This window comes from Leptopilina boulardi, unplaced genomic scaffold (genome assembly GCF_019393585.1).
Source record: "Leptopilina boulardi isolate dan_hultmark-lab unplaced genomic scaffold, ZJU_Lbou_2.1 LbouV2_180, whole genome shotgun sequence".
NCBI lineage: Eukaryota > Metazoa > Arthropoda > Insecta > Hymenoptera > Figitidae > Leptopilina > Leptopilina boulardi.
In genome coordinates, this window is record NW_026137730.1 from 440,589 (window position 1) to 465,954 (window position 25,366).

The 25,366-nt window shown below is 36.0% G+C and overlaps 4 protein-coding genes across 4 annotated transcripts; all 4 read left to right on the forward strand.

The window, feature by feature from the left end:
- The first annotated feature begins 734 nt into the window (after positions 1 to 734).
- On the forward strand, positions 735 to 1,997 carry LOC127277825 (uncharacterized). Its single transcript, XM_051299217.1, has one exon. It carries the CDS (start codon positions 735 to 737, stop codon positions 1,995 to 1,997), a length of 1,263 nt encoding a protein of 420 aa, XP_051155174.1.
- A 13,172-nt stretch (positions 1,998 to 15,169) lies between these two features.
- LOC127277826 (uncharacterized) lies at positions 15,170 to 16,543 on the forward strand. The gene has a single exon (XM_051299218.1). It carries the CDS (start codon positions 15,170 to 15,172, stop codon positions 16,541 to 16,543), a length of 1,374 nt encoding a protein of 457 aa, XP_051155175.1.
- Positions 16,544 to 16,663: 120 nt separating this feature from the next.
- Positions 16,664 to 17,556, forward strand: LOC127277827 (uncharacterized). Its single transcript, XM_051299219.1, has 2 exons — positions 16,664 to 16,776; positions 16,848 to 17,556. Exons 1-2 carry the CDS (start codon positions 16,664 to 16,666, stop codon positions 17,554 to 17,556), a joined length of 822 nt encoding a protein of 273 aa, XP_051155176.1.
- Positions 17,557 to 17,598: 42 nt separating this feature from the next.
- On the forward strand, positions 17,599 to 19,918 carry LOC127277828 (uncharacterized). The gene is made up of 4 exons (XM_051299220.1): positions 17,599 to 18,370; positions 18,564 to 18,926; positions 18,993 to 19,145; positions 19,209 to 19,918. The coding sequence occupies exons 1-4, from the start codon at positions 17,599 to 17,601 to the stop codon at positions 19,916 to 19,918; spliced, it is 1,998 nt and encodes a 665-aa protein (XP_051155177.1).
- Positions 19,919 to 25,366: the final 5,448 nt, after the last annotated feature.

The window sequence follows — 25,366 nt, forward strand, 5'->3', positions numbered from 1 at the left end:
GATGATTTTGAGTTTACTATACCTACAGGTAGTTATGAAATTAAAGATATAGAAGAATATTTGCGGCGTCAATTACCAGATGAAGATTATTTAGCAATAGATTCCAACAATAGTACATTAGGATGCAATATTAAATCAAATCTTTGGATTGACTTTACTCCTGAAGATTCTATTGCTAGTTTATTGGGATTCACTGCTCGCAAACTAATGCCGAATTTAAAACATTTCTCCGATTTACCTGTAAAAATATTGAAAGTGAATGCTCTACGCATTGAATGTAGTATTACCACTGGAGCTTATATAAATGGTGAAAAAGTTCACACTATACATGAATTTTTCCCTACTGTTCCACCAGGATATAAGATTGTAGAAGTTCCAGCACACATCATTTACCTTCCAGTCGCCGTAAGGACAATACATAACATTCAGCTGCGTATAGTAGATCAGAACGGTATTTTGGTTAATTTTAGAGGAGAGACAATAACAATCCGTTTACACATTAAATCAATGTAATGGGTATTGTTTATAATCGAAAAGTCGGAAGTAGTTATAAAACTCAAACACCATGTCCATCGAAGATCAGTTTGAATACAGCTCGCAAGGTGTTAACACCTCAGAGTCGACAATTCCTGAAGCAGCTAGGTCTACGAGTCAGAAATCAAAACTAAGGAAGAGAAAGAAGAGCAGAGGAGAAAATTTTTTCTTGTTTATTTTGTGTCGCTGTTATAAGAAAAATGGCGGAGATTCTCAGCATTCCAGCATCAGTGAATTTTGATGAATCCATAGCTAATTATGAGATTCACAGTCATCAACCATATGCATCCTCATCGTTTAACAATAGTGATGAAATTCGCATTATTGTACAAAATCAAGATTTATCTATTTTACCAAGCAATAGTGTATTACATATTTTTGGAAGGTTGACTAATGCTGATGGAACTGATGCCACACAAAATATTCATTTCACCAACAATGCGATAGCCTATTTGTTTGATGAAATTCGTTATGAATTGAATGGTATTGAGATTGACCGTTGCAAGTATGTTGGACATACAACTACTATGAAAAGCTTGGTTTCCTTAACACCACCTCAACTTAACCGCGCTGAAAATGCAGGAATTTTGAATATGGAATTTAATACAAGAATGTCATTACAAGATGGATATTTTGATGTATCAGTACCACTTGGTATGATTTTTGGGTTTGCTGAAGATTATAAAAAAATTGTTATGAATGCGAAACATGAACTGATTTTAATAAGAGCACGTAGTGATTTAAATTCTATTATTCAAACGGGCGAAGGTGCAGATGAACAGTTCAAAGTACAAATTAATAAAGTGGAATGGTTAGTGCCATATGTTTTACCATCTGATAATAATAAAATCAAATTATTGAAATTTATCGAGAAAGATCCACTAATTTCAATGAGTTTTCGATCATGGGAAATGTTTGAATATCCCTTAATTCCGTCAAGTACAAGAGTCATGTGGCAAATAAAATCGTCAACACAATTAGAGAAGCCTCGATATGTAATTGTTGGATTCCAAACAGGAAGAAAAGATAAACGTAAAAAGTCTGCCAGTTATTTTGATCACTGCGACATTACAAATGTAAAACTCTTTTTGAATTCACAATCATATCCTTATGGAAATTTAAATTTAAATTTTAATCAAAATCAATATTCTATACTTTATGATATGTATGCTAATTTTCAATCTTCCTACTATGGAAGAGATTCTGAACCCATATTAAAGCTTGACACTTTTAAATCATTGGCTCCTCTAATTGTTATTGATTGTTCAAAACAAAACGAGTTTCTCAAACAAACGTCAGTTGATGTACGTTTGGAATTTGAAGCTAGAAATAATATACCTGTTGAAACAACTGCTTATTGCCTCATCATACATGATCGCATTGTACAGTATAAACCAATCAGCGGTATAGTTAAGAAGATGTCAAGCAGTGGAGGGGGTAAAATGAAAGTAGTGGGGGGTTGAACTGAGAGGTATATAACTCACGTTCCTGGGATAGAAATTTATTTCTATTCCAGGATGGAGTTCATCGTAGACGTTCAAGGCTTCAAGAAACCCTGCAACGATTTTATTTTCAAAGAGTTGGCTATACTTCCTCTTGAAGCTGATGCTCAACCTCGAGTTTACCTCTTTGAACCTCCATGTGCTTGGAATTCACTACCTGAACGTTATAAAAGTGAAAATCTTTGGCTAACAAACAATTATCATGGAATCCACTGGATGTCTGGAGATGTATCTTATGATGAACTGCGTACTATTATACAAGAAACATTACGAGGTGCAAAAACTATCTACACGAAAGGTGTTGAAAAAAAGCAGTGGTTAGAAAAATATTTGTTAAATGTGCAAAATTTAGAAGATATAGACTGTCCAGCGATTAAAAATATTAAAACTGAATCATTGTTAACTACATGTACACATCATATTACTCAAACTAATCATTGTGCTGTAAACATTGTTATGATTCTTCGAAATTGGTTTCTGAATGTATCGAATCAATTGAGAAATTTATCAGATGGCGTCGATGAAGTGGATTGTACTTATACTACTTTAAAATCTTTTTATGAAAATTCTGAATCTTGTGTATAATAAATTTTAAATACTTTATCTGAATAAATTAGTTTATTAGTTTTTAAAAAATAAAAAAACGTCTATTTATTACTTGAACCTATACCCTTAGTATTAAGACTAATAATGAAGGTAAAATAAGAAAAGAAACCATTTTCTAGGTAAATTAATACATTTATTTTTCTCACATTATGAATATTTACAATTTTATATTACAATTATTTTTTTATTTTATATTTTAATAATTTTTTAATATTACTTATATTCAAATTCGATTACATTAAACTTGCCGCCGATATATTTTAGTTGTAATTTTTGAGATTGCGCGGCTTCTTCCATCATTGTGAATGATGCAGGTTCAGCTTCGAACAGCTTCGCAAACCTTGCTGGGAGGAAAGTGTTGAATGTAGTATCTAGTTCTGCTACAATCCTACCTCCGAATTTTGTCTGCACCCTCTTTATTTTGGTTACAGTATATAAAGCATTTGGAGTCAACTCAGCAAGCGGTTTTGTTGGCAGGAAGCTTTCCATGTGACCAATAGCGTTGAGTTTTTGTAAATCCATGATTTCTTTTTATATCTGTAAGCAGAAGTAAATGGAAAATTTTAATATAAAAATCAAAATTAAGCTGGGAGGGAAGTGGGTTAAAAAAGGAGTTAAAGTAGAATATATACCTTATAGAAGATGGAGTAGTGATGCTAATGCTGTGGCAGCTGTGGATGTCGTTGCTTCAGTATATCTGTAACAGTTATGCTATCTCCGGGCTTGTGTTCTGCATTATATGCCATCAGCCCCACTCTTCTTTTTTTCTCCCACTTCTTTTCACTCCCACTTTAAACAAAAAACTGCGCACGCATCTTCACTTTAACATAGTGTAAGCATCACCCTCTCTATTGAAAGAATGCGCACGCAAGTTGGACTAGAGGGGGGTGGAAAATATATACATTAAGATATTTCTAGAAGTTAGTGGGCTATGGAGAGGGGGTAATACCATTTTTATTTATAAGCAAATGTAAAATTTTAATCTCAATACCCCTACTTTTATTTTATACATACTTAATATTTGCGCACGCAACTCCACATTTACAATATCTATTCTATTATTAAGGTTCACTTTTACTGTGACATGAGATAGTGAAAGGACCTTAACTGAAATGCAGTTCAGGGAGCGTCACATATATAGAATTGAAATTTTAAATTCACCGTGTAGAAGGTGGTGCCATCTCTTAGAAAATATTCATACTAATATGCTTTTAACTTAAGGCTCACTTTTACTGTGACATGAGACAGAATTGTGCTGAGTCGATCAAACCGACTAGGATTCCTGGGCCCATGTAGGGCTATACTCCTGATGTTAAAGCAATATCTACCTTCTAGCGAAACCACTACCAGCATGGAGAAACGGCGGTGATTCAGCAAGCATCCTCACTACCGATGCTCCATGGGGAGCGGGTATGGAAAAACTGCCGCTATAAGGTCCGTAGGAACCAAAGCGGCGTTAAAAGAAGACCGGGTGCCCTTGCGGGAGGAGACGGTTAGCAATGTTTCCCTTCGCCCGTGCAAGATTCGAGAATCTTGAGCGGGAGAAGGGAAACAAAGTACCCAGCGGGGACCTCGTGGAGGTTCCATCTCCCGAGCTAAGCTCCACCCACCGATGTTCTGGTAGGCCTGAAAAAAAAAAAAAAAAAAAAACACATATTTACAATATTTACAAATTCCCACCACCAATAAAAATACCCAAAAACAAATAACAATTTTTAAAAGTGCCCTCCCAATTATTTCCTTTAAAATTACCCGCAGTTGAGTGACACCTTCACCAAGAAAACAACAACTAACAATTTTTTTTTTTTTTTTTTTTTTTTTTTTTTTTGCCCTTACTCGAGCTAAGACCCTCTCTGGAGGGACCGAGCTCGAGGAAGGGTAACCTACAGCTAATTAAAAATGGTGAAGGTGTCACTCCGGGTGCGCCTTGGTATTAATCCAGTCTGCCGGACCCTCTTTCGAGAGGTCAGTTGCAGCTGGATTGTTACCTCTTTTTGGTATTACTCCACTTCGCCGGACTTCCTTTAGGGAAGTCATGATGCTAGTGGAGTGTTACCTTCGAGACGCCGCCGCCACTTTGCCTCCTTCGCGTCTATGACGCCGCGCGCAAATGCCTCAAAATAAGGATACCCCTCTCGACTGACCAGCTTCTGGGCTGATGAAGGCCACCTTATTTCCTCGCCTAGTCCCGCGCGCAAGACACCACGTTCCGCGGTAAATACGGGGCACTCTGCCAGGACGTGCATCATGGTTTCCTCAGGTGCGCCACACGAGCAGGTCGGACCGACACCGAGACTGAACCCCCAGAGTTTGGAGGCGAAGTCTCCGTGTCCAGTCAGCATCTGCGACGTGTGGTACCCCGGAGAAATCCATGTGCTTTTCAAACGACGCTGAACGTCGGGGATCAGCGTGTGCGTCACCCTTCCGACAGCGTCGTTTGTCCAACTCTCCTGCCACATACGGAGGGTTTCTCTTCTAACCCTACCCTTGATCCCTCTTCCTATCTCCTCCTCGTACACGGGCATATTGCCGTGTCGGAATCCCCATCGTCTGCGGATGCTATACAGCGCTAGCCTTTCACGCAGAAGGAGACCTACGGGCAAAACCCCAGCGAGCACGCATAGCGCGCTACTCGATGTTGTAGAGTATGACCTAGTCATCGTCAGCAGTGTCTGTCTCTGTGCTGTCCTTAGTTTTCGTAAGTCCGTCTGTGTCGCAAGGTCTGCCCATCCAGCCGCTGCGTATCCAGCAATAGCGGGGAAAACACCCCGGTAAATCGTATTTAATGTCCGGAAGTGTAATCCCCATTTGCTGGGAGCGGCCCGTCGGATGGCAGCCATCTGTCGTTTGAGTTTGTCGGCTGTCAGCGTACAGTGCGTCGTAACCTTGAGCCCCTCGTCGATATGAACACCAAGCAATCGAACACTTTTCTTTAGTGAGATTGACTTGGTGCCCAATTTGACGATAGGGGCCCGTTTGCTCATATCAGAGGGGTATCTCCACTCTCTGTTCTTGTTCGAGCGTCTTCTGTTTCGGGGGGGGTTGAACTTGAGGTACACCATCTCCGTTTTGCTCTTTGACAACTGGAGACCGTTAGCGCCACACCATTGAGAGACTACGTCGGCCACATCTTGGGCTCTCTCCTGGAGTTCCTTTCTGGAGTTTCCAGAGACAATTACCGTCAAGTCATCTGCATAGACTGCAAATGACTTTCCGATTAATTGCTCTAGAGTCTCCAGAAGGTCATCAAAGGCTATGTTCCACGCGCATGGACCCAACACGGAACCTTGAGGGCATCCCTTGGTTGATGCACGCAGAACAGAGCCTCCATTCCAGGAGAGTGTCATCCGTCTATCTCGGAAGTAGCTTCCTATGACAGCCAAGATGTTGCTCGGGCAGCCTCTCTTGGCTAGTCCATTTATTGCCAACGGCCACCTTATGTTGTCAAAGGCCCCGGTAATGTCGAAGAGGAGGGCTAGGACGTACCTCTCCTCCTTCTCCGACACTATCCTACGGATTTCAACAATGGTGTCCTCGCAAGACTTGCCCTTTACAAAGCCGAATTGTTGTGTGGACAACATATTCGGCCCGAGGGCAGTCTTTCTCAACCTTCCCAACAGCAGGCGCTCGAATATTTTTCCAAGAACAGAAAGCAGACACACCGGTCTGTATGAGCGCACCTCGGTTAAGTCTTTGTCCCGTCCTTTAGGAATGAACCGGAGGTTACCCAACTTCCAATCTTTTGGGAAGTGGCCCAGCACCAAGCACGCGTTTACTAGACGGAGAAATGGATGCTCCAACCACGGCCATGCCATTTTCACCACCTGGACCTCAATATTATCAAGGCCAGGGGCTTTTCTGGCTGGGAGGTGGCGGATTATCCTCCAAGTCTCCGTTCCAGTAAACGGCTCTTCGTCTTCCGCTGGCTCGGGAATTGCCCATTGAACTGCCGCCACTTCCTGTTCTTCGATGGGAACGAAAGCTTTTAAAAATAGTTCCGCTCCCTCGGACATGGAAGTGACGGCTTCTCCGTGTTCATTCCTAACCGTACTAAAAATGGTCTCGGTACGTAATTTGTCCGTCAACGACTTGTATACGATACCCCATGGCTCGCGGTTACCGACATCAGTGACAAAGTCGCGCCATGATTGCCGGTTCGCGCGTCTGGCCTCCTTGCGAAATTCATCCTTCTTTCGGATGTACGTCTCCCGTCTCTCCACTTTTCGCTCTGGCAAGACCTCGCGTTGATACAGTCCCCGTAGACGGAGAACTTCACGCTTCATTTGCGTGAGTTCTTCCGTCCACCACGGATGTGGTTTGCTATGCCATCTTTTCTTGGGCATGGACGCTTTGCATGCTTTGTGGAGTGCACCCTTCAACTCCACGGTAAAGGCATCAACATCCTCTGGGGTATCAAGTCGAGAATCAGATACGTGTTGCAGTTCCTCCGAAAGGATTCTCTGAAACACGTCCATCTTCACTTTCTCGATTCTATACCTCAGAGGGTGTTGGCCTGCAGTCTCAGTTCTTGCGACCAGCCGAGCACCGATTTTAAAGTCGATGAGGGCATGGTCGCTAGTCGTTGCGTCCGTTCGTACGTGCCAGTCTGTCATTAGCGGCAGCAATCCATCGGTCACGAGAGTAACATCAATAATCGAAGCCCCACGTGAGCTCCTGAATGTGGGTATCTCACCGTGATTCAGGACGTGTAATCTGTGGACGGCAATGAAATCCTCCACTAGTTCACCCCTGTCACAAGTGGCAGGGGATCCCCAGAGGGTCGATTTCGCATTGACGTCAGCACAGATTAGCACGTTCCTGCCTCGTAACGCACGGAGGATATCTGTGAGATACCCTAGGTGTCTCTCAGCGGGCTCCGAGTATTGAAAATAAGCACTGACCTGTGCGTTCGCGTCGGATTATGCTACTCAACTGCGGCGTCACAATAGCGCCGTTGCCCATGTTGAGTTGCATAATCCTAAGTGGAGAGCTTTGACGTAACAAGGGGGGTACCGTGTGTCTGTCGTTTTGTCTGTCCGTATTACTGTCCATTGTCGGTCAGTGTCTTCGTGCTGCTGACGAGTCGGTCGCGCGCTATTTTCGCTCGGGGGCAGTCTGTGCTCATAGGGTCGTGCTGACTCCGCCGGCCGTCCCTTTTGCAATTTGCGCAGATTGGGGGGGCCCCGCTTTTCTTTTTGTCGCAGAGTGCAGCACGATGTCCTTTCTCCGCACAGTGCCCGCAGGTGTCCTCGTTGTCTACACAGTTCTTCTGCGTGTGGCCGAAGCCCAGGCAGCGGTAGCACCGCATGACGCGTGCGTGGTTATGCACGGGACATCTACTCCACCCAACGTACACTCTGCCTTCTTTGCAGAGTGTCTGGTGTAATGAAGGTGTGACAGAGGCAACCCAGCATACCGTTTTGCTCTCCTTGGGTCCCACCTTGTACCGAGGGGTGTGACATGAGACAGTGAATGGACCTTAACTGAAATGCAGCTCAGGGAGCGTCACATATATAGAATTGAAATTTTAAATTCACCGTGTAGAATGTAGCGCCATCTCTTAGAAAATATTCATACTAATATGCTTTTAACTTAAGGTTCACTTTTATTGTGACATGAGATAGTGAAAGGACCTTAACTGAAATGCAGTTCAGGGAGCGTCACATATATAGAATTGAAATTTTAAATTCACCGTGTAGAATGTGGCGCCATCTCTTAGAAAATATTCATACTAATATGCTTTTAACTTAAGGCTCACTTTTACTGTGACATGAGACAGTGAATGGACCTTAACTGAAATGCAGCTCAGGGAGCGTCACATATATAGAATTGAAATTTTAAATTCACCGTGTAGAAGGTGGCGCCATCTCTTAGAAAAATGTTAGTAACATAAATACAAAGTGGTACTGTAGAATGTTATTGATTTACCCATTGATCTTTCCAAAATAGCTTGGTAAGGTATTGATTTATCCTATGATCTAGTACAGTGGCGCCATCTCTTAGAAAATGTTAGTAACATCAATGCAAAAGCGGTAAAGTAGAATGTTATTGATTTACCCATTGATCATTTCAAAATAGCATGGTAATATATTGATTTATCCTATGATCTATTACATGGTAAAGTAGAACACCATAGATATATTACCATGTGAACTATATGGTAACGTCGAAAGCTATCGATATACTTATCCTATGATATACTGTATTGTAAAATAAAATGCTATAGAAAAATTATCATTTAAAAAAGAAACATATTTTGTATATATATATTTTTTATTTAAATTTATTTATTCTTTATTTATTTATTATTTATTTAAAAATTATTATATATAATAAATAATTTAAAGAGGGTATTAAATAAATAGACAAATTTAAAATTAAAACTTATTTTTTATTCATTATTTTATGTGTTTGTATGTATGTATATGTATGTGTATGTGTATAATATAATATAATATATAGAATGTATATATGCATATATACATATATATATATATATATATATATATATATATATTCCTCCAAATAAACAATTTCTCTTTTTTCTATATTTTACAATATAGAAAAAGAGAAAACTTATTATTATTATTTAAAAATTAAATTTTTAAAATAAAAAAAGAAAAATTGTTAATAATATAATATAAAAAATATATTTTTTAAATTACTTTTTCCCCCAATTTTTTTTGGGTTCGGTTCTCTTCCGAACCCATGGAAGTAATATATTCCGCCTCCCCAATGGGATAGCATCGTAGGATGCGGCCGCAGCCGCTGCAGCCACGGCATGGCGTGACTTTTTTGGAGGCGGTGGAACTTCTCGCCCCGATGATGATGATGTTGATGACGATGATGATGATGCGGATGGTAATTTTTCTGCTTGAACTGTTGGAAAATTCAGCATCGGACCCCATCTTGTCCGTTTAAGCGTCTTCACAACATTCTCCTTAGATTGCATCGGAGGATGGATTACTGGACCCTATAAATAATAAAATAGTTTTATAAATAACAAAATAATTTTATAAAAATTAAACATTTAATATAATAATTTTATAAATTAAATATTTAAAAAAAAATGCGTTAAAAAAAAACTCTTATGAAATTTAATCTTCTTTTTAAATTGTAATGAAAAAAAAAAAAAATATATATATATATATATATATATGTATGTACAAAGCATGATTTGGGGACTCACGTTTTTTGCCGCATATATAGGTTCCTGATGAAAAATACTACATTATGCAATTGGAATAATTGATTTATACTCAAATTTACTACTTTTAAATCAAGGATTAAGTACACAAGGCATAGTTTGGAGACTTAAAAATTTATATACCGCCAATGTCTTCAAAGAATGCATTGTACTTGTACGTCTTTTATATGTACAGGGCATAATTTTGGGACAAAATTATATATACAACGAATGCTTTGAGGACAATTTTATGTACAGAACGCATAATTTGAGTACAATGTTTGTAACAACCGTGTCCTCAAAACATGCATTGCATTAATAATCTGGACAAAGTAAAGTGTACAGTATACTTTCAAAAAGTCCTGAAAGTATGCGTTTTATAAATAATTACTAAGGCTTAAAATCGAAATTTGATAATCATTATGCGCAGTGTAGCAGTCCTCAAAATATGCGTTACTTCCAAAACCAAATAACATACACACTACACTATAAAAAAGTCCTCAAAGTATGCGTTACATAAATAATAGTTAAGGCTTAAAATCGAAATGTGATAATCATCATGCGTAGTGTAGCAGTCCTCAAAGTATGCGTTACATAAATAATAATTAAGGCTTAAAATCGAAATGTGATAATCATCATGCGTAGTGTAGCAGTCCTCAAAGTATGCGTTACTTACATAACCAGGACCAAATAAAATACACACTACACTATAACAAAGGACTTCAAAGTATGCGTTTCATAAATAATAACTAAGGCTTAAAATCGAAATGTGATAATCACCATGCGCAGTGTAGCCGTCCCCAAAGTATGCGTTACTTACATAACCAAGACCAAATAACATACACACTACACCATAACAAAGGTCCTCAAAGTATGCGTTTCATAAATACTAACTAAGGCTTAAAATCGAAATGTGATAATCCCTATGCGCAGTGTAGCAGTCCTCAAAGTATGCGTTACATACATAACCAAGACCAAATAACATACACACTACACCATAACAAAGGTCCTCAAAGTATGCGTTTCATAAATAATAAAATTTATTAAACAAATGTTTCTGTACAAGAACATGAACGTGTTCATGTGAAAGTACTTGTACATGAAACCTACACAAAAAATATGTACAAGAACATGTACATTTTCTTGTACAAGTTTTTTCAGCCCGATATATATATTCAGGGCAAACTAACATGCAACCTACACTATAACAAAAGTCTTCAAAGTATGCGTTTCAAAAATAATAATTATTGCTTGAAATAAAAATGTAATAATCACCATGCGCAGTATAGCTTTTTTTCCCTGTTCCATGTTCAGTAAAGTAAAATTATGTTGTATTGAGTTTTTTACAGTATGTCAAAAAATCCTGCGCAAAGGGATTATGGTAAAGAAAATTACTTTTTACACTTCGAGACACTTTAGTACTTATAGATATTTAGTAAAAATATTTTTCCATTTGGTCAAATATTTTTGAAGAGGAATGGTTCAAAAGAGACCTCAAAGGCAGAAGTTCACCGTTTTCAACCGTTTTCTCTAATCCACTAAACAATTGATGCATGCAGAAACTTTGTCAACAGGACCATACAATAGAGCCACAAAACCATATCCGGTTTTAGACCCCAAGATAATATAATTGCCCTTCTGCAAATCCAAAAAGTAGTGCAAAACATACTATATTGATATTCTGAGTGCTTTCTCAAGATTAGCTTCTTGTCCAGAATCACTTCTAGATATTTAACCGAATCAGAAAAAAGCACTTCTTTTCCATAAAATACAGGTTTCCTCACAGTTGGAACTTTGTATTTTCTAGTGAAGAAAACAATATTTGTCTTGTCTGGATTAACAGGGAGGCCAGTACTGACAGTACACCTTGTCCGGTGGTAAGAGTTCATTTTCTGTTCTTGGAAAGTAACCAGAGGCAAGAATCAACTCTTTCTTACTTCCATTTTTATCTCGATACATGACTTTTATAACTGCGAGATCTCGACTAGTTAACTCTGAAAGAGGAACCGTATTTACTCCCTTATAGAAAATACACGCCCTGGGTGGTAATTCTTGTGGTGAATACACTAACTCCCCACAGTTATTTAGTTCTCTAATCTTACACTTGTAAACCCAAGGTTCTTGAATGAAGGCAATAGCTGTAAAGTTCTTGGCTAGAATCGCCGTTGCGCTTATACAGTGATGCAAGTTAATCTGCGAACATTGAATACTGTGGTCCGTCAATATTAAGACTTATCCACGAAATCCTCCGTCGCTTCGCTAGCCGTGTCTTGTCTACAACTCATCAGATCCATTCTGTGCTTACTCACTCGAAGAGTGATATGCCTAAGACCGAAACACAGTTTGTAGTGAAGACACTCAAGCACACCCAGCTTAATCTCAGGCACATCTACCGCGAGAGTCCAGCTTGCAGCCGTAGAAACTACCCCTGATCCTGTTTAACCTCCCGAATACAACCTCCAATTAGTTGTATACACCCCAGGATTCTGTTACCTGAGGTTAGTCAGGATTGAAACTTGGTCCACCTTAGGACCTGGTACCCAAGCAACCACCCTGGCCCTCTTAATGAGGTTAGAAGTATCTATCACTTTAAGTGGCAGACCCTCGATTGCCTGACAGATATTTGGTACGTGGACATTTAACCACTCCCGAGAATCTGAGTCAAGACACTCAATTAAAATCGCCCCTCTTGTGAGGCGAACTTCTCAGAAACGAGGTGCAATCCCAGATCTTGACACTTGGGAGAATTAGGCGGTTCCAACAAGGGGTCTTTGCCTCCTTCTCTTCTCCTGTTGTGGAGAGGTGTCTGACTCTTATCGGCGCGAACTCCTTTTCGTGCCTGATTCTCCAACCTCCTTGTTGCGCTGCCACTGAGCTTTTTACCCTTAACGGATTATCTCGCCATTAGGTCTTCGACCACAGTAACAGTGGAACCCTGAGATCGTCCCGAACTTTTCTGTATTAGAGCCTCAGAAATATATTGTTCCCTTTCAGGTTTCATTTCATCCTGAGGCGATATTACCGAGGCTGAAGTTAACGTTAAATGTGCCCTTTCTTCCTGCAGCAATATCTCAAGCCCTGAATCCCGATTCTCCAAAGAGTGTTCGGTACTCTCAGGCGAAACACTTTTGTTTTTGTTGTTTTCTGTAGTCTCCATTTAGATCCCACGAGTACATGGGAACAAAAGGTCCGTCCTTATATTATTATTATTTTTATTTCTTTATTTTGTCCAAGCAAACCATGAGGACAATAATTCAAGTACAATACAATCCATAATATACACAAATGATAATATATAAATTCATAAATTATTTTTTATCTAAAGTTGAATAACAATGATAAAGATAGAACTATAACAATCTTTGATGATTATAACAGTAGAAATCATAAAACATTCAACCAAAAATAGACTACTCTCAAGAAAACAAATATCTTTCAAGAGGGAACCATTGAAATTTTTGTAGTTTTTCGAAAAAACGCATAATTTCAGTACAATTTTATTAATGAGTCCTCAAAGTATGCGTTACTTATATAATTAGAGCCAACTAACATGCACACTACACTATAACAAAAATCCTCAAAGTATGCGTTACAGAAATAATTTAAGGCATGATATTACGTGAAACCACAAACTGTAAGATTTTCGTATTTTTATAAATGATCCTGTTAGATTTACACAAAATCTTTTTCAGAAGCATTATCTATTATATCGAATAATAATAATCTTATTATTTTAGTGTGGTATAATATGTTAATTGTCTTTATCCGGGTTTCTGTACTTTAACCTTTGACCCATCAGTAATAGATTTGTTTATTCATTCCGAAACCGGATTCGGACTTAGTTGTCCAATTAAAAAATAATACTGCATGTTCCATGCGAACCATTGTACTCGGTGTAATTTATTTTGGATTCCAGTGTTAAATATGGTCAAAAATGGGAGTATTTGTACTTTCGATAAATGATAATTAAAATCTGGTACCTGTATTGACTTCCGACCAATTTTGAACATCGTTAAAATATCTAAACATATAAATTATTTAACCATACTACGTATACTTTCCTTCAAGGAAAGCACATAAGTAAGTTGTGAGTAATATTTGATTGCAATACTTTATTATGCTTAAAAACTAATTTGAGTTTCTATTTGAAATCTTAATATAAGAAATTAATATTTTCTTGCATATCATTATACTTTCTTTTCTCTTAATCTCTAATACTCGTTCCATTCGAATAAATAAGAACAATTTCTAACGGTCCATGTAGGCAAAGGAATTAAGGCCAGGTCCAAGTGAGGCAGCGCCATCTACATTGAAACTAAAATTTTGGAAAATTTTCAACAGCCTTTTCTTTAAAACAAGAAGGTAAAATGCTTTTTCCTTTATGGATAATTGATTATTGGCAAGATATACACCAGCTAAAACTTTTTTTGAGTTATAATAATGAAAAAAATTTCATGTCAATAAATTAAATATGAGCACTTTTTTCACAAAAACTGTAACAATACTTTCTCAGAAATTACAATAAAAAATGCAATTTCCATTTGGAAAATTAATAAACGCTAAAAAATACGGATTTTATGTTAAATTACACAGTGGGACATATGTTTCTTTCGTTAAATATATAAAAATTAAACTTTACAAAGTCATTACGTGAAATAGCAAAATTTGAAATTTGTGTCTCTTTTTATGATTCATCAAAAAATTACAAAAACCAATCTTAAACTTTGATATCTCTGTGAGTGTTATATAAATATTTTCATGTCTGCTATAACATTACACTGTTACAAGAAAATGATTCCGCAAATGAAATGTTAAAACTTTAGATTCCAAAGTAAGTTTGCCCGCAGAGGGACAACTTATGTGCGTCGTATGTAGTCGTATCTGCGAAGTTTTTAGTTTCTGTTTGTCTTTCGTACGCATCATATAGAACCGCTCTGTAAAAATCGCTTTACCTGTTTTATCTCAAATAAGTTAATAAATTCAGTGTTAATTTTACTTTCACTATCTTATTCTCCTTTTTTTCACAAGTCCTTTATGTTAAACTGTTTAAATTCATAACATGGTCCTTCGAGCCGGATTTCCAAAAAGGAGAAAAGAAAGTGAAATCAGTGCTTTGTGTTAAGTGACGCTTAAGGGATTTTTCCTTTATATATTGCATTTTTTTATTCTCTCAAGTGACTTGAATTGTCAAAAAGTACTTTTTTTAAGACTTTATTGTGTTTTTTCCGCAATATTTTGGTGCTATTTTACTTTTTTTCTCAGTATCGAGAACCTTTTTTCATGAAAAATTTTTTTCACTATATTTTACTTAGCGTGGTCGGCCATTTTTCCTGTAACAAACATGGCCACGACTAGTTATGAACGAGTGTTAAGTGACCAAGAAACTCTATTTAACTCTATCGAAAAGATTGTTAATCGTGTTTTAAATTACGAAAATCCACCTCGACAACTGTTGTTAGGACGCCTAACAAATTTACAAGATTGCTGGCTGAGGTGTCGACAAAATCATGCCGCTTTACTTGCAAATCCTCCAATAATAGATCCTCCTAATCAAGCCGAAAGAGGAGAGACAACAATTACAATTTATAATTCTGATGAGTTTAATCAGATTGAGGACTTGTATGAGGAGACCATATACCACATACTTAGCAGTCTTCCTGAGCCACCGCCCATGCCGGTACAAGACCATTCTCAACCACCAGATCCAGATGCAACGCCACGAGGAGCATCATCATCTGTAAAACTTCCTCGCATTACTATACCCACTTTCTCAGGTTCGTATTGTGAGTGGCTCACCTTTAGAGATCTGTTTAAATCTCTTGTAATTGACAACGATCGCTTGTCGGATGCAGAGCGTCTTCATTATCTCAAATCATCTCTTAAAGGTGAGGCATTAATAATTGCTCAAAATCAACCAGGGACAGATGGCAATTTTCAGAATATTTGTGAAAATCTCGAAACTCGTTATAGTAATTCTAAAGTTTTAATATATGAATATTTAAAAAAGATTGTTGAATTGCCGCCTGTCACATCAGATTGGTTGAATAACTTAAAAACTATGCGTAACGTTGTTATTACTGCGACATCTGCTTTAAAAAGTCTAAAACGTCCTATCGATGAAGGGAATGATTTGTTAGTTTTTATGTTAATAAACAAGTTAGATAAAATTTCTCGTGATCAGTGGGAATTGTCAATTAGTGAAGAGACAGATCCTCCCTCTCTCGATCAATTTGTTAAATTTCTTGATTCTCGAATTCGCGCTTTAGAAGCTACAGTAGATATTAAAAAGCGTCCTGAAAGTAAAAATTCAAATCATTCGCAGTCGGTACTCAAGAAGGTACACACGCATCAAAACTCAACAAAGTTTGTATGTCCAATGTGTAACAGAGAACATAACCTCTATGCTTGTTCTGTATTTAAAGAAAAAACAATTGATGAACGTTCTGAATATTTAAAGGCTAATTCACGATGCTTCAACTGTTTAGGTAAGCATAATCGCAATTTATGTCAGAGCCGAAAATTTTGTAATATTTGTAAAAAGCCTCATCATTCTTTATTGCATCGCGATAATAAAAATTTGTCACAAAGTCGCGAATTAAAAACTGATCATAGCGTTTCAGAATCAAATCAAGTGTCTGATGATGTGGCGATTTCATCGCATTTGAACTCGTCTAAAAATACCGCACTACTGTTCTGTTGGGAACCGCTCGAGTGATGGTTGAGGCGCCTGATGGCCGCCGCGTTCATGTCCGCGCTCTTCTTGACCAAGGGTCAGAAGCTACGTTTTTGTCCGAATTAATTGCTCAATTATTACGTCTTCCACGCAAAAATACGAATGTTACAGTGTCCGGTTTGGGAGGAAGTTGTACGAATAAAATCCTTCATTCCGTTCCTATCACTATTTAAACGATTAAACCTTGTTCAACCACGCTCCAAACTCAAGCATTCGTACTTCCAAAAATCACTGCATATGTTCCAGCTGAATTTACCCTTTTAGAAATTCCTGAAAATCTTTAAAGTCTCGAACTTGACGATCTAAATCCATGGGAAAGTGACCGGATCGATTTGCTGATTGGAGCCGATCTGTACGCTCAATTGCTCAAACCTGAGATTTGTCCTGGACCACGTGGAGATCTCGTTGCTCAGTCAACTATATTTGGTTGGATCTTATTAGGACCACTACAAGGATCTCCTCTTCAAAGTTATCACATTAATGTCCACTTTTCCATGGAAACCCGAGTTGACGAAAGCTTGCGTCAATTTTGGGAATTGAAAGAGATACCAGCAGTGAATTTAATGACAAAAAAAGAAATTGAATGTGAGCATCATTTTATGGAGACACATTCCAAAGACTTAAATGGAAAATATGTAGTTCAATTACCTTTTGATGATTCCCCCTCGAAATTAGGTGACTCTTATAACATAGCTCTCAATTCGTTGTGTAGAATAGAAAAAAGATTTACTCGTGATCCTCTGCTTGCTGAAAATTATCGTGATTTTCTAGGAAAGTATCAAGAGATGGGACATATGACTCCAGTTGACGTTGACCAGACTGATTCATCTCGTGTCTTTATTCCGCACCACCCTGTCGTTCGCGAAAGTAGCCAAACAACGAAAGTTAGAGTCGTCTTTAATGCTTCGAGTCCAACGTCCAACAAAACCTCGATTAATGACATTTTACACATCGGTCCAAAATTACAAACAGATATTTGCTCCATCATTTTATGATGGCGTCAATTTGAATTCGTGTTGTGTGCTGATATTGCTAATATGTTTCGCCAGATTCTCATCGATCCTGCCCATCAAAAATATCAATGTATTTTGTGGCGAGAAGCTCCTAAGTGTCCGATCCATGTGTTTGAATTAAATACTGTTACCTACGGAATGGCGTCTTCGCCATATCTTGCCATTCGCGTAATGAGACAGTTGGCACATGACGAAAAGGACAATTTTCCTTTAGCTGTTTCCGTGCTTTTGGAGCAAACCTACGTTGATGACGTTTTTCTTGGAGGATCGGATAAAACCTCCACACTCAAGGTGAGAGATCAAGTCATTAATATGACAAATGCTGGGGGATTCCCATTACGGAAATGGTTTAGTAATTCTCCTGATTTACTAGACGGATTGGATTCTGCTGATCATGGTTTAGCAGTTGAGATCCCTTTTGACGATTCTTCAGGTTTCAAAGTCCTCGGAATTTTTTGGAAACCGTCAGATGATGCCTTTCACTTCAAAACTTTTGAAATTCCTGAAGAACCTGCAACAAAAAGATCAATACTCTCGGCTACCGCGAAAATATTCGACCCAATGGGTTGGATTTCGCCTGTGACAATTATTGCAAAAATTCTTTTGCAAAAACTCTGGCTTCGAAAGCTAGACTGGGACGATTCTCTTTCCTCGGACTTGCTTAAAGATTGGAATCAATTTCGATCTTCATTGTCGGCCTTGTCAAATCTTTCAGTTCCAAGATGGACGCATAATTCTTCTGATGCAGTCTCGATACAAATCCATGGCTGCGTCGAGTGTCGCATATTCTGCAGTCGTATACTCTCAAATTCGGTCCGCTTCAGGTGATGTTTTAGTCAGTCTCCTCATGTCCAAAACAAAAGTTGCTCCGCTCAAGACAATAAGCATCCCACGACTCGAATTATGTGCCGCAAGCCTTTTGTCTAAATTAATTCATTTTGTTATTGATTCTCTCGGTTTAATGAATTCTCAAGTTTTTTGCTGGACAGACTCTACAATTGTTCTCAGTTGGCTTCAGAAGCAACCAACTTCCTGGACTACTTTCGTTGCAAATCGTGTGTCAGGTATTTTAACGGAGTTGCCTGCAGCTACGTGGAATCATGTTCCTTCTAAGCAAAATCCCGCGGATTGTGCCTCACGTGGCCTCTCAGCGGAGGACTTGTCAACCTTTTCCCTTTGGTCGGAGGGTCCCACTTGGCTGCGAGATTCACCGGAGACATGGCCTCGACGAAATTGTGGTCTGGAAACTACCGAAGAGTCTCGTATAGTTTCTCATCTGATCAACAATAACCTCGAACCTGATTGGCAATCACAACTGATGTCTCACTATTCATCTTGGGCACATTTATTGCGTGTGACTGCTCAAATTTTACGAGCTATTTAAGCCTTTAAACGCCAAATTTTGTTTTCGAATCAAGTGACGGCTACCGAAATCAACAATGCCGCTTTATTTTGGGTTGAATACGTTCAAGAAAATTCTTTTGCTCACGAAATTCAGTGTCTCAAGGAAGGAAAACCAATTCCCTCAAGTTCTCGCATACAAAAGTTCTCACCCTTTCTCGATGACAATGGTATCCTTAGATTGGGCGGACGACTACGCTAGTCTAAGTTATTGACTTACCAAAACCCACCAGATATTCTACCTAATCATCCGATTTCCTTTTTAATTTTGACACAATTGCACAAAAATTTATTACACGGGGGAGTTCAGTTGACTCTTTATATTGCTCGCACTCAATATTGGATTATTGGTGCGCGAAATCTCATTAAAGGAATTATCAGGAAATGTGTCACTTGCGTGAGAGACAAAGCGCGTGTTGAAAACCAACTTATGGGAGATTTACCTAGTGCTAGAGTATCTCCTTCTCGTCCTTTCTCTCATACCGAAATTGATTACGCGGGTCCATTTTTGGTCCGCTCTAGTTCGGGTCGCGGAACCAAGTCACATAAGGCTTGGATCGCTGTTTTTGTTTGTTTTTCTGTTAAAGCCATACATTTGGAGCTTGTTGACGATTATACGTCAGCTGCTTTTCTCGCAGCTTTGAGACGCTTTACCTCACGTCGAGGTTTGCCAACAGATCTTTATAGTGACAATGGCACGAATTTTCGCGGTGCTGATCGCGAATTGTCACATACATTTAAGCTCATTATGAAAGATCCGACGATTGCTTCTCACATGGCCTCAGACGGAATCACGTGGCACTTCATGCCTCCGTCTGCGCCGCATTTTGGAGGTCTGTGGGAAGCTGGCGTGAAAAATGTAAAATTTCATTTGCGTACATTATTATCAAACGCTACACCGACTTCCGAAGAATTAACGACTTTACTTTGTCAAATCGAATGATGCTTAAATTCTCGACCTATTGTTCAACTAAACGAAGATCCAGAGAGTTGCGAAGCATTAACTCCTGGACATTTTTTAATCGGATCTGCGTTAAAAACTGTACCTGCGATATCTGTTCTGGATCTACCTGAGAACCACTTGTCGCGTTAGCAGTTTTATAAACGTGTCTTAGAACAGTTTTGGCGCTCATGGTCCAAAGATTATTTACAGTCACTGCAACAGCGAACAAAGTGGTTGTCAGAGCGAGTTAATTTGAAAATTAACGATGTTGTTTTACTACGAAATCCTAATCTCCCACCCGCTAAATGGGAATTAGGACGTGTCATTAAATGTATTCCCGGTCAAGACGGTCACGTTAGAGTCGTTCAAGTAAAGACGAGTGCGTCTGAATTTACTCGTCCAATCACACAATTAATTCGATTACCGTGCAACTATTCATAATATTTGTAACCTAATACGTATTCTTGTAATTTCGACAATTAGTTTTAAGTTCGTACCTTTTGTTCTATTGTGACCATTGCAATCTTAAAATAAGCTCGCAAGGTTACTATGTTATTTCTTAAACGAAATGTAACATCTGGAGTACCCAAAGCATGCAGTGGATCAGTTCAATGAAATTTACTATCCAATGAGTGTTCTGTTACAAGATTTATGTGTCAGATTACTTTATTTAATTTTAGTGCTAAAAAAATTGGTCATAATCATTTAAAATGTTTTTTAATAATATAAGGAGACTTTATGTTAAATTACACAGTGGGACATATGTTTATTTCGTTAAATATATAAAAGTTAAACTTTACAAAGTCATTACGTGAAATAACAAAATTTGAAATTTGTGTCTCTTTTTATGATTCATCAAAAAATTACAAAAACCAATTTTTAACTTTCGTATCTCTGTGAGTGTTATATAAATATTTTCATGTCTGCTATAACATTACACTGTTACAAGAAAATAATTCCGCAAATGAAAAGTTAAAATTTTAGATCCCAAAGTAAGTAGTAGATTAGTTCGATGGAATCATTTATCCAGAAAGTTCTCAGTTCCAATTTCTGTATTTCTCAACCTAATTTATGTGATTTTTAAAGGAACAACTATGTTACTATGATAATTATTAAACGAAATGTAACATCTGGAGTACCACAAGAATGCAGTGGATGAGTTCAATGAAATTTACTATCCAATAAGTGTTCTGTTATAAGATTTTTAAGTCAGATTCTTTTATTAAATTTTATTGCTAAAAAATAGGTCATAATCAATGAATAAGTTTTTTACAAATATAAGTATATTTTATGTTAAATTACATAATTGGACAATTGTAACTTTCGTTAATTATATATAAATTAAACTTTACAAAGTCATTACTTGAAATAGCAAAATTTGAAATTTGTGTCTCTTTTTATGATTCATCAAAAAATTGCAAAACCCAATAATCTTAAACTTTGGATTCTCTGTGAATGTTATATAAATATTTTCTTTACTGCTATAACATTACACTGTTACAAGAAAATGATTCCACAAAGGAAAAGTTAAAACTTTAGATCCCAAAGTATGTAGTAGATCAGTTCAATAGAATCATTTATCCAGAAAGTTCTAATTTCGGACTTCCTTATCTCTCAACCTAATTATTGTAGTTTAACAAAGAAGTAGAATGTTTAAATTTTGATTCCGTAAATGAAATGAAAAACCTTGGGTACCGAAATAATGTAGAGATTAGTTCGATGGAATCATTTATCCAGAAAGTTCTCAGTTCCAATTTCTCTATTTCTCAACCTAATTTATGTGATTTTTAAAGGAACAACTATGTTACTATGATATTTCTTAAACGAAATGTAACATCTGGAGTACCCCAAGAATGCAGTGGATGAGTTCAATGAAATTTACTATCCAATGAGTGTTCTGTTATAAGATTTTTAAGTCAGATTCTTTTATTAAATTTTGTTGCTAAAAAAATAGGTCATAATCATTAAATAAGTTTTTTACAAATATAAGGATATTTTATGTTAAAATACATAGTTGGACAATTGTTACTTTTGTTAAATATATATAAATTAAACTTTACAAAGTCATTACTTGAAATAGCAAAATTTGAAATTTGTGTCTCATTTTATGATTCATCAAAAAATTACAAAAACCAAACTTAAACTTTCGTATCTCTGTGAGTGTTATATAAATATTTTCATGTCTGCTATAACATTACACTGTTACAAGAAAATGATTCCGTATATGAAATGTAACACCTTGGGTACGGCAATAATGCAGTAGATTAGTTCGATGAAATCATTTATCCAGAAAGTTCTCAGTTCTAAATTCTCTATTTCTCATCCTAATTAATGTGATTTTTAAAGGAACAACTATGTTACTATGTTATTACTTAACGAAATGTAATATCTGGAGTACTCAAATCATGCAGTGGATGAGTTCACTAAAAATTTACTATTTAATGAGTGTTCTGTAACAAGATTTATGTGTCAGATTATTTTATTTAATTTTAGTTTTAAAAAAATATGTTATAATCGTTTAATTAGTTTTTTACAAATATAAGGAGATATTACGTTAAATTACATAGTGTGACAATTTTTCCTTTTGTTAATTATATATAAATTCAACTGTACAAAGTTATTACGTGAAATGGCAAGATTGGAAATTTCTGTCTCTTTTTATGTCTCAACAAAAAATTATAAAACTAATATTTTCATGTCTGCTATAACATAACACTGTTACAAGAAAATGATTCCGCAAATGAAAAGTTAAAACTTTATATCCCAAAGTAAGTAGTAGATTAATTGGATGGAATCAGTTATCCAAAAAGTTTTTAGTTCGAATTTCTCATTTAAAAAGTTTTTTAGAAATATAAGGAGACCTTATGTTAAATTACACAGTGGGACATATGTTTTTTTCGTTAAATATATAAAAGTTAAACTTTACAAAGTCATTACGTGAAATAGCAAAATTTGAAATTTGTGTCTCTTTTTATGATTCATCAAAAAATTACAAAAACCAATATTAAACTTTCGTATCTTTGTGCGTGTTATATAAATATTTTCATGTCTGCTATAACATTACACTGTTACAAGAAAATGATTCCGCAAATGAAAAGTTAAAATTTTAGATCCCAAAGTAAGTAGTAGATTAGTTCGATGGAATCATTTATCCAGAAAGTTCTCAGTTCCAATTTCTGTATTTCTCAACCTAATTTATGTGATTTTTAAAGGAACAACTATGTTACTATGATAATTATTAAACGAAATGTAACATCTGGAGTACCACAAGAATGCAGTGGATGAGTTCAATGAAATTTACTATCCAATAAGTGTTCTGTTATAAGATTTTTAAGTCAGATTCTTTTATTAAATTTTATTGCTAAAAAATAGGTCATAATCAATGAATAAGTTTTTTACAAATATAAGTATATTTTATGTTAAATTACATAATTGGACAATTGTAACTTTCGTTAATTATATATAAATTAAACTTTACAAAGTCATTACTTGAAATAGCAAAATTTGAAATTTGTGTCTCTTTTTATGATTCATCAAAAAATTGCAAAACCCAATAATCTTAAACTTTGGATTCTCTGTGAATGTTATATAAATATTTTCTTTACTGCTATAACATTACACTGTTACAAGAAAATGATTCCACAAAGGAAAAGTTAAAACTTTAGATCCCAAAGTATGTAGTAGATCAGTTCAATAGAATCATTTATCCAGAAAGTTCTAATTTCGGACTTCCTTATCTCTCAACCTAATTATTGTAGTTTAACAAAGAAGTAGAATGTTTAAATTTTGATTCCGTAAATGAAATGAAAAACCTTGGGTACCGAAATAATGTAGAGATTAGTTCGATGGAATCATTTATCCAGAAAGTTCTCAGTTCCAATTTCTCTATTTCTCAACCTAATTTATGTGATTTTTAAAGGAACAACTATGTTACTATGATAATTCTTAAACGAAATGTAACATCTGGAGTACCCCAAGAATGCAGTGGATGAGTTCAATGAAATTTACTATCCAATGAGTGTTCTGTTATAAGATTTTTAAGTCAGATTCTTTTATTAAATTTTGTTGCTAAAAAAATAGGTCATAATCATTGAATAAGTTTTTTACAAATATAAGGATATTTTATGTTAAAATACATAGTTGGACAATTGTTACTTTTGTTAAATATATATAAATTAAACTTTACAAAGTCATTACTTGAAATAGCAAAATTTGAAATTTGTGTCTCATTTTATGATTCATCAAAAAATTACAAAAACCAAACTTAAACTTTCGTATCTCTGTGAGTGTTATATAAATATTTTCATGTCTGCTATAACATTACACTGTTACAAGAAAATGATTCCGTATATGAAATGTAACACCTTGGGTACGGCAATAATGCAGTAGATTAGTTCGATGAAATCATTTATCCAGAAAGTTCTCAGTTCTAAATTCTCTATTTCTCATCCTAATTAATGTGATTTTTAAAGGAACAACTATGTTACTATGTTATTACTTAACGAAATGTAATATCTGGAGTACTCAAATCATGCAGTGGATGAGTTCACTAAAAATTTACTATTTAATGAGTGTTCTGTAACAAGATTTATGTGTCAGATTATTTTATTTAATTTTAGTTTTAAAAAAATATGTTATAATCGTTTAATTAGTTTTTTACAAATATAAGGAGATATTACGTTAAATTACATAGTGTGACAATTTTTCCTTTTGTTAATTATATATAAATTCAACTGTACAAAGTTATTACGTGAAATGGCAAGATTGGAAATTTCTGTCTCTTTTTATGTCTCAACAAAAAATTATAAAACTAATATTTTCATGTCTGCTATAACATAACACTGTTACAAGAAAATGATTCCGCAAATGAAAAGTTAAAACTTTATATCCCAAAGTAAGTAGTAGATTAATTGGATGGAATCAGTTATCCAAAAAGTTTTTAGTTCGAATTTCTCATTTAAAAAGTTTTTTAGAAATATAAGGAGACCTTAGGTTAAATTACACAGTGGGACATATGTTTTTTTCGTTAAATATATAAAAGTTAAACTTTACAAAGTCATTACGTGAAATAGCAAAATTTGAAATTTGTGTCTCTTTTTATGATTCATCAAAAAATTACAAAAACCAATATTAAACTTTCGTATTTTTGTGCGTGTTATATAAATATTTTCATGTCTGCTATAACATTACACTGTTACAAGAAAATGATTCCGCAAATGAAAAGTTAAAATTTTAGATCCCAAAGTAAGTAGTAGATTAGTTCGATGGAATCATTTATCCAGAAAGTTCTCAGTTCCAATTTCTCTATTTCTCAACCTAATTATGTAGTTTAACAGAGAAAAAGAATGTTTAAATTTGGATTCCGTATATGAAATGAAAAATCTTGGGTACCGAAATAATGTACTAGATTAGTTCGATGGAATCATTTAGCCAGAAAGTTCTCAGTTC